The 14,544-nt window shown below is 45.1% G+C and overlaps 1 protein-coding gene across 4 annotated transcripts in view; it reads right to left on the bottom strand.

The window, feature by feature from the left end:
• Window positions 1-14,544, bottom strand: part of ERI3 (ERI1 exoribonuclease family member 3) — a 130,671-nt gene that overhangs the window by 102,542 nt on the left and 13,585 nt on the right. For 3 of the 4 annotated variants that reach the window (XM_065673536.1, XM_065673534.1, XM_065673535.1), the window contains exon 3: window positions 5,678-5,794. The exons of the other annotated variant lie outside the window; for it this stretch is intronic. In XM_065673536.1, the coding sequence (XP_065529608.1) occupies window positions 5,678-5,794 (117 nt within the window). The remainder of the gene's footprint in view (window positions 1-5,677; window positions 5,795-14,544) is intronic. 4 annotated transcript variants of the gene reach the window in all.

Raw genomic sequence — 14,544 nt, 5'->3', positions numbered from 1 at the left:
TGCAGTCTCATGGGCCTCTGCCTGTGTCTGCCCACGACAGCTTGAGGCACATGGAAAATAGATATTTTTTCTGCCTGCCTTCCAACTGACAAACCTGTCTTTTAACATATTGAATATCGGAGGTCAGTAGCTTGCCATCAATGCCCAAGTAATTAAAAAAATCATTATTAAAACAAGTGCACACTACAGGATTTCACTTCATATGGCACTTTCCTGAAGCTACACATCTCACACGTTTTCATAAAATAAAGGTCAGACACAGCCTAGGAGCATGCCCTGCTGCCTGCACGTGTATCCCAGCCTCCAGAAGCCATAGCATCCAGTTGAGAGGTGCCGACAGCCCCACGACCACCACCCAGGAGTAACTCTTCCACGTAGACCAGTTCAACCTACTCATAAAACATAAGCCCCCTCACAAACCACAGGGCTCTGCTTTATTAAATGTGTGGCAACTGAAAGAAGCTCAATGGTTTCTACTTCTCTGTTTCTTTGGCTTCTTGGCTTACAGCACTGAACTTGAAGGAAGGAAGGAAAAAAACCAGAGATTAAACTCCAATTAAACTGTAATTACATTTAATGAATACCAAATACCTGACTCACCGAATAAGCTGTAAGTGGAAAGATTATTTTCTCATAGTGACTTCCACAGAATGGTAATATATACCTTTTAGGGAAAGTATTTTAAGAATGCAGAGTTCCTCTAGGTGGGTTTCTCAAGTTCATCAAGCCATTACGAGGTGGAATTTTAAGGAAGTGGAGGGACATAGACACTCTTTTATATTCCAGAAACTGTTTTTATATTAATCTCTATTGTAATTGAGTAACAGCTGCTACCTACAGACTTGCTGTACTCTGAGAGGGAAATAGATTTGAGAGATCAATGCATGGCCCTTTACAGCAGTTTTTAAAGCTCACTGGCTTGGTTTTGCTTTTCTCTCCATCGCCTGGCAGAGGTGGACAGCTCACCTACCGCAAAGTGCTGGCTCTGCCTCTCAGAGGGTAGGTCAAATCAAACCTCTGGAAGTAGCTCAAAGATGAGCTTTTGGGAAAGGATCACAGAATAGTTTGGGTTGGAAGGGGTCTTTAAAGGTTAACAACTGAGGAACCTAAGGTTATCCAGTCCAACCTGCCCTGCCGTGAGCAGGGGCATCTTCAATTACATCAGGTTGCTCAGAGCCCCATCCAACCTGACCTTGAGTGTTTCCAGGGATGGGGAGTATACTACCTCTCTGGTCAACCTGGTCCAGTGTTTCATCATCCTCATCAGAAAAAACATCTTCCTTATACTTAGTCTGAACCTACTCTCCTTTAGTTTAAAACTGTCACCCCTTGTCCTGTCATAACAGGCCCTACTAAAAGGTCCATCCCCACCTTTCTTATAAGCCCCATTTATGTACAGGAAGGCTGCTATCAGGCCTCCTCGGAGCCTTCTCCAGGCTGAACAAGCCCAACTCTCTCAGACTTCCCTCACAGAAGAGGTGCTCCAGCCCTCTGACCATCTTGTGGCCCCCTTCTGGACCTGCTCCAATAGGCCCATGTCTTTCCTATACTAAGGATGACAGGCAACCTTTCAGTATCATGGCCAGCAGTGATGTAAATGGCTTCTACCACTCTGGCACCTTCAGAACTGTATCTGTTCAGTGGCGCACCCCTAATGGCCATGGGAGGACAGGGTGAAATGGCCTCATCCAGACATTTCCCATGAGGAGAAGAGAGGGATGGGAAGACGGACACAGAGGTCCTATCAAAGAGTCATGGCTTGATCTTGACCAAGACTCCGTCCCCACCAGGCCAAGTGAAGTACCAGCTTATCTGTACAAGAACACATCACTAAGCACACTTGCACACAAAATTCATGCCACACATGAATACAAAGGGACGTACCTGCTCAATGGGTACATTTCAGTACAGGTCAGAGTGCTCAAAAGGGACCAGATTTCTTACTCTCTCACCCTTTCTGATCCTTTGCATTATCAGTTGCGCCCATCTGTAACACCCAACCTAATGCACTGGGTTTCTGTAGTGTTATCTGGTCTTGCAGCTTTGATAAAGTATAAAGGCATAAAACTGCACAATTGTAAAGTTTCCCTGGCGATCCCAAGAAGCACACAGTACTTGGGAACATAAACAAGCTATAAGGCATTTATCTTTTTGTACTTTTATTGTCTGCTCCTTCAGGAAAAAAAAATCAATAAAAATTAATCATAAAAAGAGAGCAAAGCACCATGAAAAAGCCTGTACAAGCACCTTCTGTGTAGAGGGAACCTTTCACTTAAGCTCCTGGCATGAACCTTCTTGGGCATCAGCCAAACCACTCGCATCTTCCAAAAGGGCATGATGAGCTTTATATACCTAACAACAGCTTTTAACCACTTGGAAGCACTTTCCACCTTCTCTGTCTACACGTTCAGCACACCCCTCATGAAAACCAACCTCATGACCTGCTGTTTTACAAAAACAGGTCAAGAGAAAGGGGACTGGGTTAGTGCTAGAGGGTGAGCCAGCACTGGAAGCTGTGCTCCTGGCCATTGGTGTGGGGAGTCAGAGGAACCTCCTGCAGTCAGGGAGAGCACAGACACACTAAAAGCTAAGCAAAAGGATACCCTGAGGGTGACCATGAGCTTTCCACCCTTGCAGACACCCTTCCTGTGCTGTGCTGTTTTCAAGAAGAAAGAGGGATGTGAGAAGTTCTCCCAAGGAGTAACATCAAACAAACCCATAATCCTCCACTCACAAATCTATACCAAGCAGTCCTGTTGCTTCACAGCAAAGGCAGCAAGAGGAAGGGAGAGGAGAAAGCAGAAGCACAGCAGACAGGCTCCCGTGTAATGTCAACACCTCTGCTTTTCTTGCAGAGTTTATCTGGGAAACCATCGTATTTCTACTCCAAGACAGTTTGCTGATTGCCTAAGCACTTGTCTCTGGTGTACAATCTGATAATCAGGCCTGGTCTTTCTGTGTAGACAAAAAGGCCAATAAATCTCACCCTTTGTAAGTAGAGGTGCCCAGACAAAGCCCTTTACTGGCATTTAGCAAAATGGGTATTTTTCAGAAAATCAGCTGAAACTCAATGGCAGGTGCTGGAGCTGTGTGGGCATCAGCTCTGCAGGAGCTGGACTCACAGCTCATCCTGGCTGTGTCCCCGGCATCTCAGGGGAATCTACACTAGTGGCACAGGGCTGGAGCCACTGACCCCACAGGTCTCTACATGGCCACTGGACTCCACAAAAAAGCAGCTGCAAATAGAAAAGGATATTCTTGCAAATGTTTAGTAAGGTCCGCGGTACAACCAGCTCACCTGTGCCTCTCAGGGTTCCAAAGTCAGGGCTTTGATAAAGGGGCTCAGGGACAAGCCCAGTTACTCCTCTAGCACAGTTTCACTCCCTGGACCTCATAGCAACAGGCGGGGGAACCACGAAGCCAGGAGAGACAGAGGCCACACTGTGCACTAAGGAGCACAGGCTGGTGGCTTCCAGGCTAGGATTAAAACCAGCTCCCTAACACACACTGTTAATAACAACAGAAAACTTGCCAAACCTGGCAAGTTGGATCATTTTGTGCCACCAGTACACACAGGTGGAGGTTCTGTGACCACTCTGCCTGTCGGCCTCAGCACTGCCCATTTTTGTCCAACTATGGACACATGACACAAGACCGAGGTCAGCAGCACAGTCTGAGGCACAGCACTGCAGGTGAGACACCCATGTCCCTCCTGGGGACCCCTGCAGAGCCAACACACACGGCTTTGCTTACTCAAGGGCTCCACAAGGAGACACAAACCTGTGAAGACACAAACATCTGCTCCGGGCTCCTGTGAGCAAGAGAAGACAGAAAAACCAGCACTGTGATATGAAAGCATTGGAGAATCATAGAATTCGGTTGGAAAGACCTTCAAGATTACCAAGTCCGACCATTACCCCAGGACTGCCAAGCCCACCATTAAACCATGCCACTGAGGGCCCCATCTACACAGGTTTCTGAACACTTCGAGGGATGGCAATTCCACCACTTCCCTGGCAAGCCCGCTATCAGATGGGCTGAATGCCTCAGTTACTCTCAATGCCCTCAGGCTGCAGCAGGCTGGAGGCTCCATTCAGCTCAGAGAGCCACACCAAACAAGTCATTCAGACTCTTGCGCAAGAACAGAGCTGCAACTTTTAGCAGTGGAGGGGAAGGATGCAAAAGAGGGATTTCCAGAAAAACAGCATTTTGGTGGGAGTTAATGAGTGAGATGACGTCTCTCTAGAATTTAGATGACATGCAAAATAGATGTTTTGAGCTCTGCTCTAGAAGATAACATTGCTTTTAGCCAAGATCAGGTGCAAGCTGTGAGATCTATCACATTTGTACAAGCATATGTCCAGTAAGTCTCATGGGGATAAAGACAGCCAAAGTAGTTGCCCAGCCTCCTAGCATTAAGGTTGCAAACCTGTTTCCATTGTAACTCTGTTTTCACGAATTTATAGCTTTCTTAAAGCCCCTCTCTGGGGAATAATGTTTTCTGTGCTTTTTCTTTTTTTTTTTAAGTTTAAATAAAATACCTTCAGATGGTTTTTAGTTACAAGAGAATAAAAAAAAGTATTTGTTTTTACAATGTGGAAATATGGAAGGGGCTGGCTGGTCCTGGAGAGGAACTCCACCTAACACAGAGGAGTCGTTTTTCATCAAGTTAATACACATGGGACAAGCACTTCAAGGGCTTAAACTTGCAGCCATGGAGGTAGAGGAAAAACACACCACGGTGTCAATGCGACTGGGACAGAATGAAGAATTTGGACACTTCGATTCTCACAATCAGTACAGTATTTCAGTCACTGAGCTGCCCAACATCAAACCAGTGCAGTCAGGAAAAAAATCCCAAAGGAAAAGGAACTTAAACTTTGTTTTGATGGATACAGCAAAGGAAGAATGCATTTGCAGAAACAGCTGACTTTTTGTGCTGAATGAAAAAAACCTGATCAACCAAAAACAAGACCACAAAAAACAACCCCTATCCCCCTATTCCTTTGGACTCTCAGAGACTGCATTCACTACCTTCATCCTCTTGCGTGTATCTGGGGAAAAGTGGCTGCAGCTTGAGAGCAACTGTCCTCAGTAATGAAAGTAACCAAGTAACAAGAGGCCATTTCCCCAGCAATCATTCCAAGTGCCCCACAAGCACGACATCAAAAAGAAAGTCTTAAAAATACAGGCATGGGTTATCCTACCACTCTGAAGGACTCATCAAATCACAACAGGCAAGCCCACAGGAGGGTCATTTAGAGCCTCTGAACTATGCAGCTGTATGACACTTTTTTCACTTTGACCATGCTCTCTTTGACCTTCTCCACCAAAGGGCAGCACGGCAAAAGTCACAAAGAGCTCACGGAGAGGTGAGGATTTTAAGCATCAGCTAACACAAGTGCTTTTATTTTGTGGTCACTCAGGTACCCGATCATCAATTGTAAATAAAACTATCTTAGTTAACAGATTACAGCTAGAGTTATTTATGAATCCAAACTGAGGTCCTTACAAGCTATTGCAATGACGAAAGTTCATTTCCTTTGTCCTTAACTCGAGGGTGTCATGACACACTGCCTTGCAGCCACATCATGAAGAGGCAACCCCAACCCCTGGTGCAACGGAAACCTGCTTCCCAGGAAGACTCTTGGAGCACCAGGGAACCTTTGCACTTTACCTCTGTACAGAAGGGCGTAAGCTGGGGATGCACCACAGGCTGAACATACATGTGAAAGGTGGATTCGATCTCCATCGTCCTGCCATTCAGCTTCAGGATTGGGAATTCGATGATTTCCTGAATAGGGCAAAAAGAAAAGCAGCTGTTCATTTAAAACAAATAAAAAATGAAGCTGGAAATGATCCTGCCTAGCAAGCTGGCTGTAAAAGGAGTGGCCTGACAGTCCCAAACAAAACCAAGCCCAACACAGGGCTCTGCAATACAAGTGGGAAAGTGGTGCTGGAGCACTGAACACTTCCAATGCCACGAGCACAGAAGATGGTGGTAGCAAGGAGGTCTCTGAGTCCAGTGCTGCAGCTGCATGTATCATTGCCTAAGCCTAACCTAAGGAACATGGTCTAGCACCACTCGCACACGGTAGTCAGGGAACATGGAGATGTACTTGAGTGGGATAATGTCTGTTTATCAAGGACATTGCAGGGAATATTCCCCACAACCAGCCCCAGCCTCTCCACCTTGCCATCCTTTTAGAGGACACCACCAGACAGACAACAGAGGTACTGAACAAGAGGCTGAGGAGCACTGTTCTCCAACAGAGTGAGGAAAGGAGCTGGAAGCACCCCCCCAACCCATCCCTATGGGATACGGCACAGTAGCAAGCCCTGCTTCATCTTCCTCTTTGTAGCCAATTTATGCTGATAGGGAAATAAAAACGTTCCTTCATCAGAAGAATGTTCAATTATTTGAATAATCAGCTATCAAAAATTTACATGGATCTGTTAATAAAAAGTTTAAACAAATGCAGTTGCGATGGATTTCTCAATTATTAAAAAATATACACGAAATTAAAAAAGCCGACCACTGAATAAAAGCGATAAAATCCTTTGTGTTCACCCCCTCCTTCTCCACTCCCTTCCCTCTTTCCAGTCTAATGTAAGAGCAGAAGTGACAATTTGTTTGGTGTCTTTAAAGAATAATTTGTCTATGTTATTTAATAGAGATCCATGGCACCAAGGTTCTGGAGTGCAAATGAGCCTGCTGAGTGATATCCACGCAACAAGCCTCTCAAATCACTTCTGGAGAGAAACAGAGAGAGAGGGAGAGAGAATAAAAAAAATATTGCTTTTTAATATTCAAAAACAGTTTGCAAAATTTAATCAAAGCAGAGCAAAAGCTAACATTTTTACCACTTTGACATTTTTATTAGCGCTTTCATAAATTTTTAAAACATGAATGGAATTAGTTTAACAACAACAACAAAAAAAAGAAAAAACAACTGCCTGAAAACATCTGGAAGAGACAAATAAGAAATAATAAAAAAATAAAGAGAAAAAAAAATCCAACTCCTGTGAGTAAAATTAGCATGTGGAAAACGCAGCCGCTGCGGAGGAACTAACGCAGTTTTTGGACCCTGGCTGCAACCTTCCTGACCCGCAGGCGGAAATTATCCTGAGGTCGTACATATGAGCTGGTGACATCACCTTGCTGGCAGGCAAGGCGAGGGCAAGAAGCTGGGTGGGTAAATGGAAACAACAAATAATTTCAATATCTAGGAGAAACACACAATTTCCATGGTGGACAGAGCCTGCGGCCACAGCAGAGCAGCTCTGCCCCCTTGGAGGAGCAGGCACACCGCCCAAATCAGGGCACGTGGGGGGCATGTGCCGCTGGGATGGAAAGTCAGGGGGAAAAGAATGAAAATAAAATGAAGTGTTAACAGTGCCAAAGTGCCCAGTGCCACATGGAGCAGCCAAGCTGCAGAGGACACAGGGCTTAACCATTTCCACACAGTCGGCTGTGCCAAGCTCTGCCATGCAGGCTGAGGCAGAGCGGAGGGCTGGATGCATCCTTCCCCACAGCCATACCACCCCACAGGGAGCCACCAAGTTTCCCCTGGAAAGACATGAAATTCAAGCTGTGGGCTGGAAGAGGAGGAGGACACAGAGGGAAAATATCTGAGCATCACCCAGACTGCCTGTTGTGGTGCTGCCAAACTCACCGGCTTTAGCCCCCCAGGGGGACCCTTGGAAACATGAGAAACTCAACCTGAGTAAGAAATGCTGGACATGGCTGATCCTCCCTTCAAAAGAGCTACCACAGACAGGCTCCGAAAGCAGCAGATTTATGTTCAGAAGGAAAACACACTGCAAAGTTTGAAGCCAATGGACAGGATGCCACAAAAGAGCCAGGCTTAACCCCAAGATAACACCACCCTGTCCTTCAAACTATGCTGGGCCAGCTCATTGCCCCTTAGGTCGGCATCCCACCCAGCGGCTAACCATGGAAGTGGGTAAGCCCACAGCAGGGCAAGAAGAGCATCCCTGCTCCTAGAGAGGGACATGCACCAGCTGGATTTCACAGCAGGACTGCGTTGCAATTCTGCGATCGGTCCTAAGGGACGAAAAACATCCTCAGGGGCCATCAAGTGGCTGGATGCAAAGCGAGACTGAAAGACAGCCCTGCTGCTGATCTGATACACAAAGGCATCGCTTGCCTTCCAGAACCAAAGGCAAAAAGCACTTCCAGGAGGGTCAGATTAAGACAAACTGAGGAAATAAAAGGCCATACAGAAAGAAAATGTGGAAAATCTAACAATATCCAGAATTACTGCAGGTCTTTGGGAAGCACGCGGGCAGGAGCTGGGGTGGAACCCCAGGAGCAACTCAAGTGTCTTGGGAGAAAGCGCAAGCCGCTCTTTTGGGCTTATTTGGTCAGTTTCTGAAGCAAGCAGTAAAGGACCTTTCCCAAAAGGCTGTTTATCTGCACACTTCCTATAGTGGAGATTTTTCCAGTCTCTGGCAGTGTTTGCTCCACTGGTATCTAAGGCAACAGATACCAGCCCCATGAAATCAGCCCCACTCCTCACTAACGACGTTAGCCAGTCCTGCAATGAAATTTAACCTGTGACACTGCTGTACTTTTCATTTAAACTTTCATTTGGAGAGAAGCAGTGTTTGGAGACCCTGCAGTTTGTCCTGCTAATAAAGACAAGTGTTGGGACCTTTAAAGGTGCCATTCATCTTTTGCCTTTATTAAATTCAATTTTCTTAAGCCCATGATACATCATGAAATTAAGAGTTGACATTCCTGCAGAAACAAAAATATCTATCAACCATAAACAGAAGGAGGGGGGGTGAAAGAGGCCTCTATTACCAAGAATTTATGGCTTCAAGTTGATCTGTTTCCACTTTTTTTCTCCCTCCTGTTTTTTTTCTTTTACAAGCATATGGTTTGTTTTAGATATCCAAAATGTTATTACAGATCTAGAATTTCATTAGTAATTATTATGAAATGGTGAGCACTTAGACACACACACACACAACCCCCCAACAGACCGGGATGCAGGAAGGCAGCCGGGCGCTCTCTCACATTTCACAGCAGCCCTGCGAGCTCAACACACTCAGCTCCATCAAGGAGCATCACACTCAGCTCCATCAAGAACCTTCACTGCTTCTTCCTGGGTGGGAAAGGTAGAGGAGAGAGTCACAAGGGAATTAAAAAGAGATGCTCACTGACACTTCCTTTCTTTGTGTTAGTCTCATCATCCGTAAGCGTTACCTTGAGATCCTCACCCATTTCCACTTCCAACACTTGAGTACACGTTCCAACTTCAGCAGTGGTTTGTGCCAGCAGCATTTGGGGCTTCTAAGTATTTATTTATTTATTTATTAAATCCCCCACAGATTTCCCTTCTAGCACAACCAGAAGTTATGGATGTGCTGAAATAATGCTGAGGGTGTCCAGAGGCTGCAAATAGCCGCCAGCTACCAGAAGAACAAATGTACCCATTTGAATTTTGCGAGCACTGCAATTAGGTATTTTATTTAGCCCTGCAAAGTAACTTGAAAGGAAATCCAGGATTCAAACCACCAGCAATAAATAAGCAGCTTTTTATTTTCCTTTCATTGTCATGAAAAGTTGAACATGTTTTCTGTTGAGAAATTCTGCACGCGGCTCCCAATTACAGGCATTTGCATTTATATTGTTGGAACACAGAGCTTCTAAAATCAATATTAACACGCTTAAAGAAAAAGACATTGGCACCCTGTCCCTCCCCTCAGCTGCGCCCCCAAACACGGGAACAATAGGATCCTACAGAGCCGGAGGCTTAGACATATCCATTACCAGGTCCACTCTCTTTACAACAATCTTGCATTTATGATTTCACGGTACTTCAAGCAAATCCATGTGACAGCTTGCTCGGAATTTCTCCCTTTATAAAAAAATAAACTAAACAAATGTTCCCTCCAAAAGAGATGCTCCAGGAGGAAGCCTCCTATGAAACCTGGCTGCCCCAGGCCTAGGGACAGGGTGGCAGCAGGAGGCTGCAGGGTCACTGTGGAATGGCGAGGGGCTTCCTTTTAAGAAGGATTTGAAATATTCATAAGGGCATGTGAAAGCAGTGCTATAAACCCACCCCTTCCTTATCCAACCATCCTAAATGAAACTCCCCTCCCTTTAACAGCAGAGCAGGGATGCACAAATTCAGCTGTATTGATCTTCTTGCTAATAAAAGAAATGAACAAGCACACAACTATACTCGCTAAATAATTTCCTGTAACAGACAGATCTCTGGAGTTCAGAGAAGAAAGCATCTGAAGTTACACTAATTCCCACAGAGGAATCATTTTGCTTATCTTTTCGGTTTCGGAGCACACGACATCATTAGATGAACAGAGCACAGTGTCCAGCAAGACCTTCCTGGCTCTCAAAACCTTTTAATCCAGAAGCCCACATACAAACTGGACAGGGCCCACTTCAGAAGATCCAGTCATATATTCGAAGAAGACGGTGTGGCCTATTCAGTTAAAAAACTACCAGAGAAGAATTCATCCCTTACTCCCACCCCCACGTGAAGAAGTTTAATAAACACAAGAATAAAAGATGCCCATAAAAATCAGAGCTGACTGGTCAAAATGCAATAAAAACAAGCAGAGGCCATTGAGAGAAAGGGATTTTTTCTGATAGGGAAAAGCATAAAACTTCCTACCAAAGGACCCCTTTGCACCTTCAAGAAAGGTAAGGGTGAAAGAGGCAAGGGAGTCTCCACGCAGGGACACAGCCTCAGCACCAGCTCATTTTGTTCAGGGATGCTTCTTCTCCCCCACTCTTTAAAGAAAAAAAAAAAGTCATTTTATGCACAAGGAGCTTATTTCTTAAACAAACACTTGTGTTTTTGATTTACACCACGGGCTGCTCCTAAATAATTTATGGCGGGTTAAATTTATTGCACAGCCCTGGCCGGCTGCAAATTCGAATTGCCAAATAATTAGATTTTAGGGCAATGCTTATAAATTATCCGCCGATTTGTCCGGACTTGTTTGTCAGTTGCTTTGTGCTTCGGGTCATCTTTGGCATTTCGCTGTTTGTGTTTTAATTGCTGATTTACACTTTGACAGATGAGAGTTGATGCCTCCAAGATCGGAGAGGGGGCGGGGGGTTGAAGAGCAGGAAGAATCAGAGCTTTTAAAGCCTTGTGATTTTCCTTTTTTTTCCATGGCAATTAAAATCGAAAAGGGACATGGTAAGGACAGCACTGGCCTAACAGACCTGCCTCCCCAGTTCCCATCCTCTGCCTTAATTACTATTTTAACTAAAGCTGTTTCCAAGCAAGCAGCCTTGCACTGGCCCACAAGGGCAGCAACCAAGATGACCTCATAGGTCTTTTCCCCACCTCTAAATCTGTGTTAAACTAACCAAAGCAAGTACCATCAAGGCAACACCTCTGCAGTGGAGGACAGCAGGACTTCTCCCGAATCAGGGCTATCCTGACTTTCCAAACGATGGCCATCTACACACACACAGCGTGAAGGCTCTCTGCGCTCCTGTCCCGAGTAAGTTACTCTGTGTACTGACTAACCTTGTCAAAACGTCTCTAGGGAAGCTGCTGATGCCCAAATTTCATTTTCCATCAATACCTAGCTTAAAGTACACATATGCATGCACCCAACAATTTAACACATTAAAAAAACGGTTATATCCCAGGAAAGCATGAAGGGAAATACAAATCAAAATCAGCACACACGAGAACAAGCAGGAATACGGGAAGATCACGAAACACTGGGATAAGATGATATGAAGACAAATTCTGTTGCCCGGTCATTGACTGTCCAATGTCTCTTCCTCCCCTAACTCTTAGGTGAACCTCAGTGCCTACCCCCAGCATTCACACTGGACCCCAATGTCAAAGGATGGATTTCCTCAAAGATAAATTTGGAGCTGCATTTTTGTTTCTGCGCTGGCATCAAACCTGGCTTTTATTTCCAGGTGCTTCCTTACAACTGCAAGGGTGAGGGACCATTTCTCTTTCTTTAATAGAAGCGAAATTCACATCTAATCACATGCCTCCAGGAGCTTGAGCTTTAAAAGAGAGTCCATGCACCTGCCTGAGGGCAACATCACCTCCCCCTAAATAATTTCTGACTTTGTCTAGGCTGTTTTTACCGACTCCAATAAGAGAGACTCACACACTCCTCAGGCACTCTATCCTCCTGTTTCATTAGTCTTATCACTGGAAACTTTGTCCTAATGTCTAATCACAATTTCCCTTGCTGCTGTTTAAATTCAAGACTGCTCTTCCACCCACAGCAGATACAGACCAGAACATTGCCTTTTGCATCTTTGCAATGCAAGACCTCGTCATAAAATCATGGAATCAGCTAGGTTGGAAAAGACCTTTAAAACCATCAAGTCCAATCATTACCCCAAGAAAATATAGACCCCTCTCATCACTGTGCTGAACACAACCCCACAGCCTGCACTCATAGTTGTACTTTGCAGACCCCTGATCACACGCACTTTCTCTCTTTTGCATCCTTTTAAAATAGTCTCAAGGGTTAAGTATTAAATCCAAAGTGAAGCACTTCCACAGCCAAGGTCCCCTCTTACTGGCTCTGTAAGAGAAAAGGAGGATCCATGTCCCACAAATGACATTTCATCCTTAAACTTACCATTGTGGTCTTCGGAACTCCTTTTATACCTGCCATTGTATCTGAAATCTCGACAGCTGGCTCACAGCCCTTGTCCTGCCATCCTGAATAAAACCTTTGGTAGCCATACGCTCCCAGGCTGGTTCCTGCCTCTCACCATCAGCATCATCTCACCTTGCCAAAACTCACAAAGCTATTTTGATCTTTCCAACAGCACCCAGACATGAAGAGTAAGACAGAACCTCCCTCCTCTTTTGACACCTGGGATGAGAAATATAGACCAAAACCATCAACACTTCAACTTGTTTCTTCGAGCACTACTGACATATACTTAACCACCCAGAAAATCTCCAACGACACAGCCAACAACAATTTAAGCTTGACAGTTTGGGGGAAGTTTAGTACTCAAATCAGGTTAAAAACAGCACACACACATTTCCAAATGTTACCTTTCCATTGCAAGATGACAACTACTCTATATCCTTTTTCACGTCCGTTCCTTTTTATTGTAGGCAAACCAGCCTATGCACAATTATCAAATCATTTCAAGACCCAACCTCTTCACCTGATATTGAGCAGCACAAATGATCAATGTTGCCAGCAACACTAAAACATCTGGGATGGGTAGAAAGGGCATGCTACTGCATGTAAATGAACACCCAGGGTTTTACAGACATCACAAACAGCTGTTGGTGACAGCGCATTTCTGCCTGGCGGAAAGAAACTAAATAACATAACCAAGAGCTATTTTGCCAGCTAACAAGCACACAGACCAACAAAGACAAAACAGGGATGGTTGCACAGGCAGCCTGGCACAAAGAGGAAGAAAAGCACAAGACTTAGCATGCCCTGTGCCCTTCTCACCAAAAGAGCTGAGCTGCACTTTACCAAGAGGGTTTTGTTCAAAACTAAGTAAAGGCCACCTTAACACAGCAAAGATCACTCCCCAGCAATCACAGCAGCCTGAAAAGCAGTGTCCCTGTACAGCACCAGATACATACCACATCATGGAATAATACTGCCTCCTTTTAAAGCATCATGCTGGGGGGGTATGCAAAATACCCTTCCTGCCACAGAGGCTGTGAAAGAGCTGTAGTCTCACACCGATTGTCAGCGACCACACAGGGCAGTACAAGCACAGCAAACATACAAACCTGTGGCACCCATTCCCTTCCCTTCAGAAATGCACGTGTTGTGAACATTTCCAGCAGCACACATTACCTTCAGCAGCAGCTTTACAGAGCGGTGAACAAACATTTAAACACGATGCAGCGGACTTGCACATTCCTGAGCTAGCCTGGATCTTTTCTTTTCAGGGTGACTGCCGCTCAACTACTTTCTGCTGTAACAACAAGTCTACTTAACTTTGCAACTTGTCACCTAAACGATGTGTAATGTTTGCACAGCTAAGGATACAGTGTTCAAACAGCACAGGTGGGGAATTGCACGCCGGGATGCATAACTGATGTGGGGTCTCTGCACGCTGCAAGGGAAAGGGCAACATGACTGATGGCTTTAAAATACTCATCTCACCGGCCTGTCAATAACCAGCCGAAAGCTAAGCAGGTTGGGTCAGGTTAGGACTGCAGCAATTGGCCACCTGAGTGTTTTGGTATTTTAGGCTTGTTGCTACAATAATGCTGGGTTTACATCTTTAAATGAGAATTTACTTTAGATATTTTTTTTCACACATCAGACATCTTGCCTGGTGGTCTCCTGGTTGTGCTCTCCAGATCTGGGTTCAGTAACTGTTCATGTTCTCTAGCTCATCAGGCTTTAAATAAATACAGCTAATTCTGTTGCCTGAAGCCATAACCCGCCCTGTCAGATTCATATGGGTCACAGCTAGGTTGTCCCCACTTACTGGAAGAATAAGGGACATATCCAAGGCAAAATGACTCCCACGGAGAATGCAGCTTTTGAGGGTTACACCGCACC

The sequence above is a fragment of the Lathamus discolor genome, chromosome 3 (genome assembly GCF_037157495.1).
Source record: "Lathamus discolor isolate bLatDis1 chromosome 3, bLatDis1.hap1, whole genome shotgun sequence".
Taxonomy (NCBI): domain Eukaryota; kingdom Metazoa; phylum Chordata; class Aves; order Psittaciformes; family Psittacidae; genus Lathamus; species Lathamus discolor.
Note: the sequence above shows the minus strand (reverse complement) of the source record. Positions and strands in the feature narration are given on the sequence as shown.